The 15,824-nt window shown below is 38.2% G+C and overlaps 1 protein-coding gene across 4 annotated transcripts in view; it reads right to left on the reverse strand.

Annotated features, from left to right (window-relative positions):
* Window positions 1-15,824, reverse strand: part of GRIA4 (glutamate ionotropic receptor AMPA type subunit 4) — a 666,530-nt gene that overhangs the window by 197,824 nt on the left and 452,882 nt on the right. For all 4 annotated transcript variants that reach the window (XM_069554788.1, XM_069554789.1, XM_069554786.1 and 1 more), the window contains exon 5: window positions 2,754-2,938. In XM_069554788.1, coding sequence (XP_069410889.1) covers window positions 2,754-2,938 — 185 coding nt within the window. The remainder of the gene's footprint in view (window positions 1-2,753; window positions 2,939-15,824) is intronic.

Genomic DNA, 15,824 nt, shown 5'->3' on the forward strand with positions numbered 1-15,824 from the left:
AGAGAAAAAGATTTGTTAATAGTCTCATTATTACTGTGTACTCATGGTAAAAAAAAAAAACCTCTTAGAATTCTGGAGTAATTAAAATAGAGTAGATAATGGTAAACACTCAACTTTTCTAAGTTGTGGGACCTGATGTACAGCTTGGTAACTATAGTTAACAACACTGTATCATATACTCAGAAGTTGCTAAGAAAATAGATCTTAAATGTTGCCATTCCTAAGAAGAAAAAAAAATAATGTGTAGTTTGTGTAGTCGTAAAAGGTATGCAAGAAGAAAAAAGTCATTATGTGAAGTGCTGGAGGAGGAAACGGCAATCCACTCCAGTATTCTTGCCTGGAAAATCCCATGGACAGAGGGGCCTGGTGGGCTGCAGTCCACGGAGTCATAGAGTCAGACACGATTGAGTGACAGATTACAGCACACGATGGAGGTGTTAACTAACCTTACTGTGGTAATCATTTCACAAAATATTTGTGTATCAAAGTATAATGTATTTCTCTTGTATGTTAATCATATCTCAATAAAGCTGGAAAAAATTAATTTCTTTGAAACTGTGACAAAAATGAGATGCTTGGTTTCCTTAGCAAGAGTTTATTTAACTTTGTTTATTCAACAGTTATCCATAGCCCCTGGGTGTGCTGATTTTCTTCTTAGAAACCTGCTAAACCTCTGAAATGGGTCAGTGTGGTCTAGGCACTCAGTTGTCTTCTCCAGAGGTGGTCTTTCATAGCACAACTGTTTTAGCAACTAGAGGATCTGAGCCTTACTCAGCAACTGACAGGAACTTGGTAATCCCTGAAGTTCTTACAATTGACTCTCCTGTAGGATTTGTGAAGAGTTATTTACAAAGTTTCAGTTATTCATGTCAAACAACTCAAACTCTCAGCATAGGAGTGGAGTGGGAGAAGGAAGAAATGGGAGTTTGAGCTGAAGAGACTAGGTCTTGCTCAAGAGAGAAAGTAATATTCTTTCTTGGATTCCATAAATGCACACTAAAATTTTCATATACTTTATGCAATTACAACCTTAATGATTTCTTGGACTTCCTGAGGAATAAACCTGAGTGATATACAGGTTAAAATTAAAATTTTGTAATAGAATAATAACGATTCATCAATCAACTGTTTTCCCCCCGCTTCTTCCATAAAGGACTTCCCTGGTAGCTCAGACGGTAAAGCGTCTGCCTGCAATGTGGGAGACCCGGGTTCAATCCCTGAGTCTGGAAGATCCCCTGGAGAAGGAAAAGGCAACCCACTCCAGTACTCTTGCCTGGAAAACTCCATAGATGGAAGAGCATGGTAGGCTACAGTCGGTGGGGTCGCGAAGAGTCGGACACGACTGAGCGACATCATTTTCACTTTCTTCTATAAAAGGGCAACAGGTGGAGAATACTGTCATTTTTTTCCTTACAGTATAATCTGGCTTCAAAGAACTTTAAAATAAATTTTACATGCTTTTTTGCTTTTGACTTTTACAAATGCTAATTATTGTTGAATAAATAAACTTATGGCATCTAGTTTAGTGTCCTTGGATATTAAAGAGAAATCTCTGAAACATGTCTTCGTTTTGATTTGTAGAGTTGAGTACTTCAGTTGTTCTTATGAATAAACTTTCATACTGGTAAGTTATTACTATGAATCAAATCATAGTAATCAAATCAAATCATTTTATGCAAATGAACTGTATGTAACAAACTAACAAATGAAACATGCTACAATATTGTTCAGCCAGCCTAAGATATTGTAGGTAAATATGAGCAAACATTTATAAAACCACTAGATGGCATTCATTCACTGCAATTTTGGCCAAATACAGCCTTTAAAGCTTTATCATGATATGCAGGATTAGGAACAAGTATTGTCCCTTATTTGATGATATTTTTCTATCATTTAACGCAATGACAGAGTTCAATTTTACCTTTTCCTGTATGCTTTAAATCAAGTCAACAAGCACTGAAAATCTTTATTAAAGGATTCGTCCTTGAGAGAAGATTTGAAAACCATCTTCACTTTAGTGGTAATGTATTTACTTAAAACATTTAGAAGAAAATGTGCACAGTATGTCACTTAATTTTGTTTTATTTCATTGCTTTATTAATTCATTTGGATATTTCTCACATAGCTAGTTCTCTAAAGGTTATAAAAATACAGAGTCACATTTCATAATATTCTAGAAGGCATTAATCTTTAGAATTAGTGTTTATGAAAATTGGAGGTCAAGAGCTCTTGAGTCACAAAAAGTCCTTTCTATTGTACAGCTTAAAAATGTATGAGAAATAGTGCTTCTAAGTACATTGAGAACAAAAACGGTCTTTGGTGTTAAAAAATTATGATTTAGTCTTGCCTGTGTGTGTGCTCAGTCACTAAGTTGTGTCCAACTCTTTATGACCCCATGGACTGTAGCCAGCCAGGCTCCTCTGTCCATGGAATTCTTTTGGCAAGAATACTGGAGTGGGCTGCCATTTCATCCTCCAGGATATCTTCTCGCCCCACCCCCGGTCCCACCCCCCCCCCCAGGGATTGATTCCTGATCGCTTGTGTCTCTTGCATCAACAGGTGGGTTCTTTACCACTGAGCTACCTGGGAAGCCCCATGACTTAATATTAGAAATAAATAGATCATGGAGCAAAAACTCCCAAACTCCACACTTTGACTAAATGGGTGAGAGAACATATTTATCAATCAATAAAAATCAACCATATTTGTAAAAGATCTAGGTTAATAATAGCAACATAAAATCCAGCACTTACCTGTTCTAATATGTTTTGAAGCCTCTCTATTTCACAGTCTATTACAAATTTCTTCTCTTGTCTTCTGTCAAGTTCTTCTAAAAGTTGCCTGTAGTTGACATCATTAAAATTTTCCACACATATAGCGCTGACGTGCCAACCATTTTGTCCTGCTTTTTCCATAATAGCTTGAAGAATCGAGTATCCTAGTGGGGAAAAAATTCAGAGTGGTTACTAAAAACATGCCCTTAAATAATTTATGCAGGCACGGATTCTGCATCAATATTTTTATATTAAAAAATGAATTCTTAGAAATTAAAACATATGCGTGGTTATTTCTGAATCATTCAATTTTCCTAACTTTGCATGTGTGTGTGCAAAGTTGCTTCAGTCACGTTCAACTCTTTGCAACCCTATGTACTGCAGCCCACAAGGCTCCTCTAAACATGGGATTCTCCAGGCAAGAATACTGGAGTGGGTTGCCATGCCCTCCTCCAGGGGATCTTCCTGACCCATGGATAGAACCCTCATCTCCTGTGGCTCCTGCATTGCAGGCAGAGTCTTTTAACTCTGAGCTGCCAAGGAAGCCTCTTTAATTTCTTTACTCAAGACAAAGACATGCCTTAAAAATATTGCCTGAAATGAAGTAACAACATCATACCTTGAGTAAGCACTTCCCTCTACTGAATAAACATTCCTTAAAAATATTGCTTGAGCTGCAGAAGTTGCTTAAGCAATATGCTCAACATCACTCATTATTAGAGAAATGCAAATCAAAACCACAATGAGGTACCACTTCACACCAGTCAGAATGGCTGCGATCCAAAAATCTGCAAGCAATAAATGCTGGAGAGGGTGTGGAGAAAAGGGAACCCTCCTACACTGTTGGTGGGAATGCAAACTAGTACAGCCACTATGGAGAACAGTGTGGAGATTCCTTAAAAAATTGCAAATAGAACTACCTTATGACCCAGCAATCCCACTGCTGGGCATACACACCGAGGAAACCAGAATTGAAAGAGACACATGTACCCCAATGTTCATCGCAGCACTGTTTATAATAGCCAGGACATGGAAACAACCTAGATGTCCATCAGCAGATGAATGGATAAGAAAGCTGTGGTACATATACACAATGGAGTATTACTCAGCTGTAAAAAAGAATTCATTTGAATCAGTTCTGATGAGATGGATGAACCTGGAGCCGATTATACAGAGTGAAGTAAGCCAGAAAGAAAAACACCAATACAGTATACTAACACATATATATGGAATTTAGGAAGATGGCAATGACGACCCTGTATGCAAGACAGGGAAAGAGACACAGATGTGTATAACGGACTTTTGGACTCAGAGGGAGAGGGAGAGGGTGGGATGATTTGGGAGAATGACATTCTAACATGTATACTATCATGTGAATTGAATCGCCAGTCTATGTCTGACGCAGGATGCAGCATGCTTGGGGCTGGTGCATGGGGATGACCCAGAAAGATGTTATGGGGAGGGAGGTGGGAGGGGGGTTCATGTTTGGGAATGCACGTAAGAATTAAAGATTTTAAAATGTAAAAAATAAAAAACTAAAAATAAAAAAAAAAAAAAAATATTGCTTGAATGAAGTATCAAATCATATCTTGAAAAGGTTCTCAAAATTCTTCTACCAAAGACATTGCTTTGGAGACATTTTTGATGAGATAAACTTAAAACAAAATCTAGTAACCTCTGTAGTCAAGAAAAATTTCCAAAATCTTTGCTAATTTTACTCACTCAACAGAATTAATTTTGAACATCTGTATTGACTCTCCTTTTAAACAAATAATAACATTTTGGTGTTCAACTGTGGAAGATAAGTTATGAAATAAACATTACAAAAGTATTGAAGACCAATTATTATAAGTGGAGGAAGCATTATTTAACTCTTCCTGTCTTGGCAGGGGAATTAAGTGGATTGAGGGGGAATTGAATGAAAACCAGGTGAAGGAATGACCTCTCAAGCTCATAATCTAGTAGAGGAAAAAAACATTCAATTTAAAGAAATGCAACTTAGTTTAAAACTGTAATGATTGCTGCATGCAAGGAAAGGTTTTGGCCCAAGGGAAAATTTGGTTAAATCTGCCTTGATGAGACAAGGGAAAATGCCCTGAGAAGAAACAATTTGAATTGGGTCTTGAAGGTTAAGAAGGTACCTCTAAGATTGCTGAGGAAAGAGTGTTTATTAGCTGGAGACAGCCTTCCAGGGGGTGGAACTGTCTTTACTCTGTTCTTGATCCAGATCTCTCTCCATATAGAGGAGAAGTATGGGTCTTAATATCTTGGTAAAGGAAGAAGGGGCAGACTCAAGAAACCAGCCTTTAGAATATTTCTTCATGTTAATATTGCCTTGGAATCTTGCCTTTTCCAGCTCTCAGTTTTGAAGTGGAATGTGTAAAGAAAAAAAAAAAAAACTTTGAATCTATGTGTAGCATTTGGCATAAGCCTTTTTGTTGTTCAGTCACTCAGTGTTTTCTGACTTTTTGGGACCACATGGACCCCAGCACACAAGGCTTCCCTTTCCATAAGAAACTCCAGGACCTTGCTCAAATTCGTGTTCATCAAGTCAATAATGCCATCTAACCATCTCATCCTTTGTTGTCCCATTCTCTTCTAGCCTTTAATCTTTCCCAGCATCAGTGTATTTTCCAATGAGTCAGGTCTTCACATCAGGTGGCCAGGGTATTGGAGCTTCAGCTTCAGCATAAGTCCTTCCAATGATGTTTAGGACTGATTTCCTTTAGAATGGACTGGTTGGATCTCCTTGCAAATCTCCTTGAGAATACTCTCAAGAGTATTCTCCAACACCACAGTTCAAAAACATCAAATATTCAATGCTCAGCTTTCTTTATGGTGCAACTCTCAAATCAGTTCAGGACTACTGGAAAAATCATAGCTTTGATGATACACAACTTTGTTGGCAAAGTAATGTCTCTGCTTTTTAATATGCTCTCTAGGTGTGTCATACTTTTTCTTCTAAGGAGCAAGCGTCTTTTAAGTTCATGGCTGCAGTCACCATCTGCAATGATTTTGGAGCCCCATAAAATAAAGTTTGCCACTGTTTCCATTGTTTCCCCATCAATTTGCCATGAACTGATGGGACCAGATGCCGTGCTCTTCACTTTTTGAATGTTGAGTTTTAAGCAATCTTTTCCACTCTCCTCTTCCACTTTTATCAAGAAGCTCTTTGGTTCCTCTTCACTTTCTACCATAAGGGTGGTGTCATCTGGATATCTGAAGTTATTGATATTTCTCCCAACAAACGTGATTCCACCTTGTGCTTCTACCATCCCACCATTTCACATGATGTCCTCTGCATAGAAGTTAAATAAGCAAGGCGACAATATACAGCCTTGAAATACTCCTTTCCCAATTTGGAACCAGTCCTTTGTTCCATGTCTGGTTCTAACTGTTGCTTCTTGACCTGCATACTGGTTTCTCAGGAGGCAAGTAAGGTGGTACTTATGCTTCTTAAAGGTAAGCATAAGCCTTTAAAAAGGTATAATTCTTATTTGAGCTCATTCTATGCCGGTTATAGTTTCTTATAATTTATTCCCCCCTTGCTCCCTAAAAAGCATCACTATGAAAAATCTAGTGAAGGTGATGGAATTCCAGCTGAGCTATTTCAAATCCTAAAAGATGATGCTTTGAAAGTGCTGCACTCAATATGCTAGCAAACTTGGAAAACTCATCATTGGCCACAGGATTGGAAAAGGTCAGTTTTCATCCCAAAGAAAGGCAATGCCAAAGAATTTTCAGACTACCAAAAAATTGCACTCATCTCACACACTAGCAAAGGAATGCTCAAAGTTCTCCAAGAGAGGCTTCAACAGTATGTGAACCGAAAACTTCCAGATGTTCAAGATGGATTTAGAAAAGGCAGAGGAACAAAAGATCTAATTACCAAAATTTATTTGATCATAGAAAAAGCAAGAGAATTCCAAAAAACTTCTACATCTGCTTCATTGAATACACTAAAGTCTTGGACTGTGTGGATCACAAAAAAATGGAAAATTCTGAAAGTGATGGGAATACCAGACCACCTTACTTGCCTCCTGAGAAACCTGTACGTAGGTCAAGAAGCAATATTTCGAACTGTATGTGGGATAATAGACTGGTTCCAAATTGGGAATGGAGTACATCAAGGGTGTATATTGTCAGCTTGCTTATTTAACTTATATGCAAGTACATTATGTGAAATGCTGTGCTTGATGAGGTACAAGCTGGAATGAAGATTGCAGGAAGAAAAGTCAATAATCTCTGATATGCAGATGACACCACCCTGATGGCAGAATGTGAAGAGGAACTAAAGAGCCTCTTGGTCAAAGTGAAACAGGAGAGTGATAAAGATGGCTTAAAACTCAACATTAAAAAAAGTGGCATCTGGTCCCATCATTTCATGGCAAATCGATGAGGAACCAATTGAAACAGTGACAGACTTTATTTTGGCCCCAAATCATTGCAGATGGTCGCTGTAGCAATGAAGTTTCACGATTCTTGTTCCTTAGAAGAAAAGCTATGACAAACCTAGATAGCATATGAAAAAGAAGAGATAAAGCCTGTATAGTAAAAGCTATGAGTTTTCTAGTAGTGATATGTATGTAAGAGTTGGATCATAGATAAAATTGATGCTTTTATTTTTAATTTTTAATATAAATTTATTTATTTAATTGTTAATTATTTACAATATTTTATTGGTTTTGCCATACATCAACATGAATCCACCACAGGTATACACGTGTTAGCCATCCTGAACCCCCCTCTCTTCTCCCTCCCGTACCATCCCTCTGGGTCGTCCCAGTGCTTTTAAACTGTGCTGTTGGAGAGTCTTCTGCAAGGAAATCAAGCCAGTCAATCTTAAAGGAAATCAGTCCTTAATATTCATTGGAAAGACTGATGCTGAAGCTAAAGGCCCAATACTTTGGCCAATAGATGGTCCCCAGAAGAAACTCACTCATTGGAAAAGACCCTGTGGCTGGGAAAGACTGAAGGCAGGAGTAAGGGCAACAGTGGATGAGATGGTTGGATGGCATCACCGACTCAATGGACATGAGCTTCAAGGGGGCTCTGTGTGTTGGTGATGGACAGGGAAGCCTCATGTGCTGCAGTCCATGAATTCAAAAAGAGTTGGACACTACTGAGTAACTGATCTTGCTTCCTGTAGTTAGATTGAAGAGCTGGGGAGTTTAAAAGTGAAGACTTAAAACGAGTACAAAGCACTTTTTGGATAAAATCACCTTTTCTCAGTTTTCTAATTTTTATACGAGTCTCTCAGATTTAAGGATTTTGATTTTTGAGTATATTTTCTACAAACCAGAGCTTCAAACATTAGAGATGTTCAAGTAATGTCAACACATGGAATTGATGATGAGATCATATTTGAAATATGAATTACCTGATATCCTACAAAAATGAAATACTGTGGCAGTGAGGATTTATTTTTATCTACATGAAAAAAAAAATCCCAAAGAGGAAGTTAGAGGGCATGTTGATTACTATATAATTATTTTAGTATATCTATTGCTCCAGGTAGTCTTTCTTTTTGTAATGTATGCCTCTAATTATCCTTTCAAATCTTACCTAGATTCCCTCCCTCCCTGCCCCTAATCAAGTACTCTTTCCCTTGTTTCCTACCTTATGCATATGCAACATGAAGATTTGTGTCCTGCCTTAATGAAATCAAACAGGACTTGAGGGATCTTCCTGGATTCAAAAGTCCCTCAGAGTCCCTCATTTCTGATTTTTAGAGAAAGGCTTTGAGTCTTCTAGGCCTTCCCTGAGTTCCAAAGAGTGGACTCATTTAAAATTACTACAATTAGGAAAGTGAGGGAACACAAGTGAAGCAAACCCAAATGGTCTTGCAGGAAACAGAAATCTCAAAAGGACTTAAAAGAAAAAAAAAAAATCAGGAGCCATTGCGAATTGACATTCTTGACCAATACATAATGCTCTAAGTAAATAATAAAATGTCTCAACTATTGTTTTTGCTCTCTGTAGAATAAGAGTTAAGACAGTGGCAGTAAGTCTGCAATTGAGATCTGTGGGAAGCTAAAATTACAAAGCCCCCTTTCCTTCTCTTTACTCTTCTTGCTTTTAAGAACTTTGCACCCTGGCCAGCCAGCATGATGGAACTGTGGACAGCCATCTCCTATTTTCTCTGGAGGGCAGTGCCCAAGATCAATAGACTTTTCTCTGCTGAAAGCTCCGATTTTTCTTTTTGTTTGGCCTCACTAGGCATCTAGCACACAAACTTGGTTTAGACATTAGTGTACATGTTCACTCCTTATTTATTCTGCTACTGGGATTTCTTCTCTGATATGGCTTTCCATCTTTGGCTGCAAAGAATACAATCAGTCTGATTTGGGGATTGACCATCTGGTGATGTACATGTATAGAAACTTGTCTTGTGTTGTTGGAAGAGGGTGTTTACTATGACCAATGTGTTTTCTTGGCAAAACTCTATTAGCCTTTGCCCTGCTTCATTCTGTACTCCAAGGCCAAAATTGCCTGTTACTCCCCGTGTTTCTTGACTTCTTACTTTTGCATTCCAGTCCCCTATAATGAAAAGGACATCTTTTTTGGGTGTTAGTTCTAGAAGGTCTTGTAGGTCTTCATAGAACCGCTCAACTTCAGCTTCTTCACCATTACTCATCAGGGCATAGACTTGGATCACTGTGATATTGAATGGTTTGCCTTGGAAACGAACAGAGATCATTCTGCTATTTTTGAGCTTGCATCCAAGTACTGTATTTCAGATTCTTTTGTTTATGATGATGGCTACTTCATTTATTCTAAGAGATTCTTGCCCACAGTAGTAGATATAATGGTCATCTGAGTTAAATTCACCCATTCAGTCCATTATAGTAGGCTGATTTCTAAAATGTCAACGTTCCATCTTGCCATCTCCTATTTGACCACTTCCAATTTGCCTCGATTCATGGACCTAATATTTCAGGTTTCTATGCAGCATTGTTCTTTACAGCATAGTACTTTACTTCCATCACCATTCACATCCACAACTGGGTATTGTTTTTGCTTTGGCTTTGTCTCTTCATTCTTTTTGGAGTTATTTCTCCACTGATCTCCAATAGCATATTGGGCACCTATGGATCTGGGGAGTTCATCTTTCAGTGTTCTATCTCTTTTCATTTCAATGCTGTTCAAGGGGTTCTTAAGGCAAGAATACTGAAGTGACTTGCCATTCCCTTCTCCAGTGGACCACGTTTTGTCAGAACTCTCCACCGTGACCTGTCTGTCTTGGGTGGCCCTACATGGCATGGCTCATAGTTTCATTGAGTTAGACAAGGCTGTGGTCCATGTGATTAGATTGGTTAGTTTTCTGTTATTGTGGTTTTCAGTCTGTCTGCTCTCTGATGGAGAAGGATAAGAGGCTTATGGGAACTTCCTGATGGGAGAGACTGACTGAGGGGGTTATGGGCGTCACCATGCTCAGTAAAATTTTAATCCAATTTTCTGTTGAAAGGTGGGACTGTGTTCCCTCCCTGTTATTTTCCTGAGACCAAACTATGGTGGAGGTAATGAAGATAATGGCGACCTTCTTCAAAAGGTCCCATACATGCACTGCTACACTCAGTGTCCCCAACCCTGCAGCAGGCCACCAATCCACGCCTCTGCTGGAGATTCCTGGACAATCACAGGCAAGCCAGGGTCGGTCTCTTGTGGGGCCACTGCTCCTTTTTCCTGAGTCCTTGTGTGCACATGTTCTGCTTGTGACCTCCAAGCATCTATTTCTTCAGTCCTGTGTAAGTTCTGGCAGCTCTATTGTGGGGTTAATGGGACCTGCTCCAAGAGGGCTTATGCCATACACAAGTCTGTTGAACCCAGAGCCTCTATCCCTGTGGCAGGCTACTGCTGACCCATACCTCCACAGGAGACACTCAAACACAGTTTTGTTTCAGTCTCTGTAGGATCTTTGGGTCCTGGTGTGCACAAGGTTTGTTTGAGCTCTCTGAGCATCTCTGGCACCTATGGCGCTTGATTCTAAATGTGATTTCGCCCCTCCTATGGTCTTGCTGGGGCTTCTACTTTGCCTTTGGACATGGGGTAGCCATTGCTCCAGTGCCTACCAATCTGAACTTACTGTGGATCAGATCATGAACTCCTCATTGTCAAATTCAGACTTAAATTGAAGAAAGTAAGGAAAACCACTAGATCATTCAGGTAGGACCTAAATCAAATCCCTTAAGATTATACAGTGGAAGTGACAAATGATTTCAAGAGATTAGATCTGATAGAGTTCCTGAAGAACTATGGACAGAGGTCTGTGACACTGTACAGAAGGCAGAGATCAAGACCATTCCCAAGAAAAACAAAATGCAAAAGGACAAAATGGTTGTCTGAGGAGGCCTTACTAATAGCTAAGAAAAGAAGAGAAATGAAAGGAAAAGGAGAAAGGGAAAGATGTACCCTTTTGAATGTAGCATTCCAAAGAATAGTAAGGAGAGATAAGAAAGCCTTCCTCAGTGATCAATGCAAAGAAATAGAGGAAAACAACAGAATGGGAAAAAAATACAGATTTCTTCAAGCAAATTAGACATACCACAAGAATATCTCATGCAAAGATGCGTACAACAAAGTACAGAAACAGTATGGAGCTAACAGAAGCAGAAGATATTAAGAAGAGGTGGCAAGAATACATAGAAGAACTGTACAAAAAAGATCTTCATGACCCAGGTAATCATGATGGTATGACCACTCACCAAGAGCCATACATTCTGGAATGCAAAGTGGGCCTTAGGAAGCATCGCTATGAACAAAGTTAATGAAAGTGATGGAGTTCCAGTTGAGCTATTTCAAATCCTGAAAGATGATGCTGTGAAAGTGTTGCACTCAACATGCCAGCAAATTTGGAAAACTCAGCAGTGGCCACAGGACTGGAAAAGGTCAGGTTTCATTTCAATCCCAAAGAAAGGCAATGAGAAAGAAGGTTAAATCTACTACACAGTTACATGCATCTCACATGCCAGCAAAGTAATGCTCAAAATTCTCCAAGCCAGGCATACAAGTGTACATGAACTGTGAACTTCCAGATGTTCAAGCTGGATTTAGAAAGGCAGAGGAACCTGATCAAATTGCCAACATCAGTTGGATTATCAAAAAAGCAAGAGAGTTTCAAAAATATGTTTACTTCTGTTTTATTGACTATGCCAAAACCTTTGATGTGTGGATGACAATAAACTGTGGAAAATTCTTAAAGAGATGGGAATACCAGATCAGCTGGCCTGCCTCTTGAAAAATCTGTATGCAGGTCGGGAAGCAACAGTTAGAACTGGACATGGAACAACAGACTGGTTCCAAACTGGGAAAGGAGTACATCAAGGTTGTTTATTGTCACCCTGCTTATTTAGCTTATATGCAGAATACATCATGAAAAATGCCAGGCTGGATGAAGCACAAGCTGGAATCAAGATTGCTGGGACAAATATCAATAACCTCACATATGCAGATGACACCACCCTTATGGCAGAAAGGGAAGAAGAACTAAAGAGCCTCTTGATGAAAGTGAAAGAGGAGAGTGAAAATGTTGGCTTAAAATTAACATTCAGTAATCTAAGATCATGGCATCTGGTCCCATTACTTCATGGCAAATAGACAGAAAAACAGTGGAAACAGTGACAGACTTTACTTTTTTGGGCTCCAAAATCACTGCAGATGGTGACTGCACACATGAAATTAAAAGACCCTTGCTCCTTGGAAGAAAAGTTATGACCAACCTAGAAAGCGCATTAAAAAGCGGAGACATTACTTTGCCAACAAAGATCTGTCTAGTCAAAGCTAAAGTTTATCCAGCAATCATGTATGGATGTGAGAGTTGGACTATAAAGAAAGCTGAGCACCATAGATTTGATGATTTTGAACTGTGGTGTTGGAGAAGACTCTTGAGATCCCTCAGACTGCAAGAAGATCAAACCAGTCCATCCTAAAGGAAATCAGTCCTGTATATTCATTGGAAGGACTGATGCCGAAGCTGAAACTCCAATACTTTGACCACGTAATGTGAAGAACTAAATCATTTGAAAAGACCCTGATGATGAAAAGATTTAAGAGCAAAGGGTATGACAGAGGATGAGATGATTGGATGGCATCACTGATTTAATGGACATGAGTTTGAGAAAATTCCAGGAGCTGGTGGTAGACAGTGAGGCCTGGCATGCTGCAGTCCATGGGTGGCAAAAAGTCGGACACAATTGAGCTACTGAACTGAACTGAAGGGCTTTCCAGGTAGCACTACTGGTAAAGAGCACTCCTGCCAATGTAGGAGATGTAAGAGATGCAGGTTTGATCCCTGGGTCAGGAAGATCCCCTCAAGGAGGGCATGGCAACTCAGTCCGTTATTCTTGCCTGGAGAATCCTCATGGACAGAGCCTAGCTGCTTACAGTCCATAGGGTGTTAAAGATTTGGACATGACTGAAACGACTCAGCAGCAGCAGCAGTGATTCAATGTTCTTTCATTCATTTTTGACACCTATTAACATGTTCTTTTTAAAAATGTCAGTTAACATATTTTCACTTGTCTCATTTTATTTATTGTCATATCAAAGTAATTAAAAAACCCCTTTTGTTTGATTTTCTTGTTTGTTGTAAAAATAATAACTAATTTCAGCCCACATACTCTTATGACCATAGCTTGGCACAGTTTTTTAAACATTGCTTTTGTTTGCTATCATTGCTTCATGTCAGTGATAGGCTGTTATTTTTCTGCCTACAGGAATTTTATAGAATATAGACCTATATACTTTCTAATGAAATTTATATATGCTTGCAGTTGCATGACAGATATTGAAAGATTCACATTAATAAAACACAGTTCAAATTCAACATTTTTAAATCTGATTTTTCAGATTTAGAAGTGACTATAGAATTGAAATAAAACAAAGCCCTAGGACACAATCTTTGTTAAATGGAAAAGAAAGTTGTCTGCCTAAAAAGAATCACTAATCAAAGTCAGAAATAAGTGGCATCTTTTCTGTACAGTGCAGAGGGCACACAATTATAGTTTCAGAACCCAGTTGAAAATTTGAGTTCTTTTCTAAGTTGTACTTGATTTTAATATCCTCTCTTATTCACTGCAACTCAGATGTGCTTGTCTTACTTATTTGCCAAGATTGCTGGGAATATATTGTAACTCAGAGAAAATACTGCTGCTGAATCTATGATTGTGTAACTTATCTGTTATAGAAACTAGAAAATCACAAATCGAGTCATTTAATTCTATGTCTGGCTATGATTAGTATCACCTAGTTATTAGAAAATCTTGTGAAATCTAGTGAAATATTGTTGGTCAGAACATGAATGCTACTCTTAAATATCACAAGAATAATGGGGAGTTCACTACTGCAAATTTTTAAAAAATCTTTCTTTTAATAAGGCTAACATTTTAATTTATTAAAAATAAAGATGTCCCAAACTCTTTAACGTATGCAAGTATAAGCAGAGTTATGATTCTTAAAAAGGATTTAACTAGCAAAGCTGATATTTATTTAGGTAAACTAACTATTATGCAAATTGCATTGTATTGTATAAATAAATTCAAAGGCACCAAAATAATTTTATTAGAATGGTAATGAAAATGTATGATGGACAAGATCACATTGTTAGATTATAATGAGTAATTAAAGGCTTTTTCATGGTTATTAGAGAATGCAATCAATTATACATATAAATATTAAAAATTGTTAAATTATATAATGATATTGCTAATTATCCTAAATAAATTCATGGCAGTTTAAGCAGTTTTGAGCTACTGTATCTTTATGCATCAACACTTTTTTATATAACCTATGAATAATGACCTATTTTGGATGACTAGTTCATTCCAGATATACAGCTGCTAGCAACAGAAGCTGGGCTTATTTGTTTGATGTTCTCTTTTGCAAGATTTATTTGATTCAACTATCTGCACACAGAAGGGAAGGAGGAGAGTCAGGATAAGTGTATGTCAGAGTGGATATAATTTCAAAAAAAGAGATAATTATTTGTATGCTATTAAAAAACCTCCACTGAGATAAGAACAAAAAACTGCTTTTTAATTAGAGGGTCACTGGTACACATAACAGGAGCAGCATCAATGGAATGCTGAATATAGGAGTCATATTGCAGAGAAGTAAGAAATTGAAGAGAAAATGAGAAGTGAAAATGTAGAAATTATGAAGGAATATCATCAGAATAATTAATTAAATGCAATAAGGGATATGCCATTATGATAAATATGAGATAAACAGTGAGGCCCTGGGAACTGGCTTGCTATGGAGAGGACTGGTCTGTACCATGGGACACTGTTGAGCTTTAAAATAAGTGAGAAAGGGATATAGCAGCAGCTTGTATTCAATACTTACTCAAATTAGAGCCTCTTTTATTAATCCTATAAATTGCCATGCAAATATCACCTACTACCAGATTTCTCTGATCTGTCACAATTACTGGCATCCAAAGCTAGCATATTCCAAGAGAAAGATGTGTATGTCTGAAGGACTACTTTATGTGCTTAAACCTTAGTCATAGAAAGGAATAAGATTCTGTAATCTTCACAGCATTTAATGCCATCATGTTAGAACTAAAGAGCCGATTTAGTCACCATTTAGTTTCGACCCTTTCCAAAACAGCTTAGGCACTGTGGGAGAGGGAGAGGGTGGGATGATTTGGGAGAATGGCACTGAAACATGTATAATCTCATCTAGGAAACGAATCACCAGGCTAGGTTCGATGCAGGATACAGGATGCTTGGGGCTGGTGCACTGGGATGACTCCGAGAGATGGTATGGGGAGGGAGGTTCAGGATTGGGAACACGTGTATACCCGTAGCGGATTCATGTTGATGTATGGCAAAACCAATACAGTATAGTAAAGTAAAATAAAATTAAAAAATATAACATGTTCAAAAATTACAGTCTGGACTCTAAAATCTCTGAACACAGAAAGAGTTGGACATTGTAGCTTGGTTAAAATTATCTGCTGCTGTGTCTATAGCATTTATTTACATCGTAGTTCAAAAAAGCAGAGAAGGCAGTGGAACCCCACTCCAGTATTCTTGCCTGGAAAATCCC

The sequence above is a fragment of the Ovis canadensis genome, chromosome 15 (assembly GCF_042477335.2).
Source record: "Ovis canadensis isolate MfBH-ARS-UI-01 breed Bighorn chromosome 15, ARS-UI_OviCan_v2, whole genome shotgun sequence".
NCBI lineage: Eukaryota > Metazoa > Chordata > Mammalia > Artiodactyla > Bovidae > Ovis > Ovis canadensis.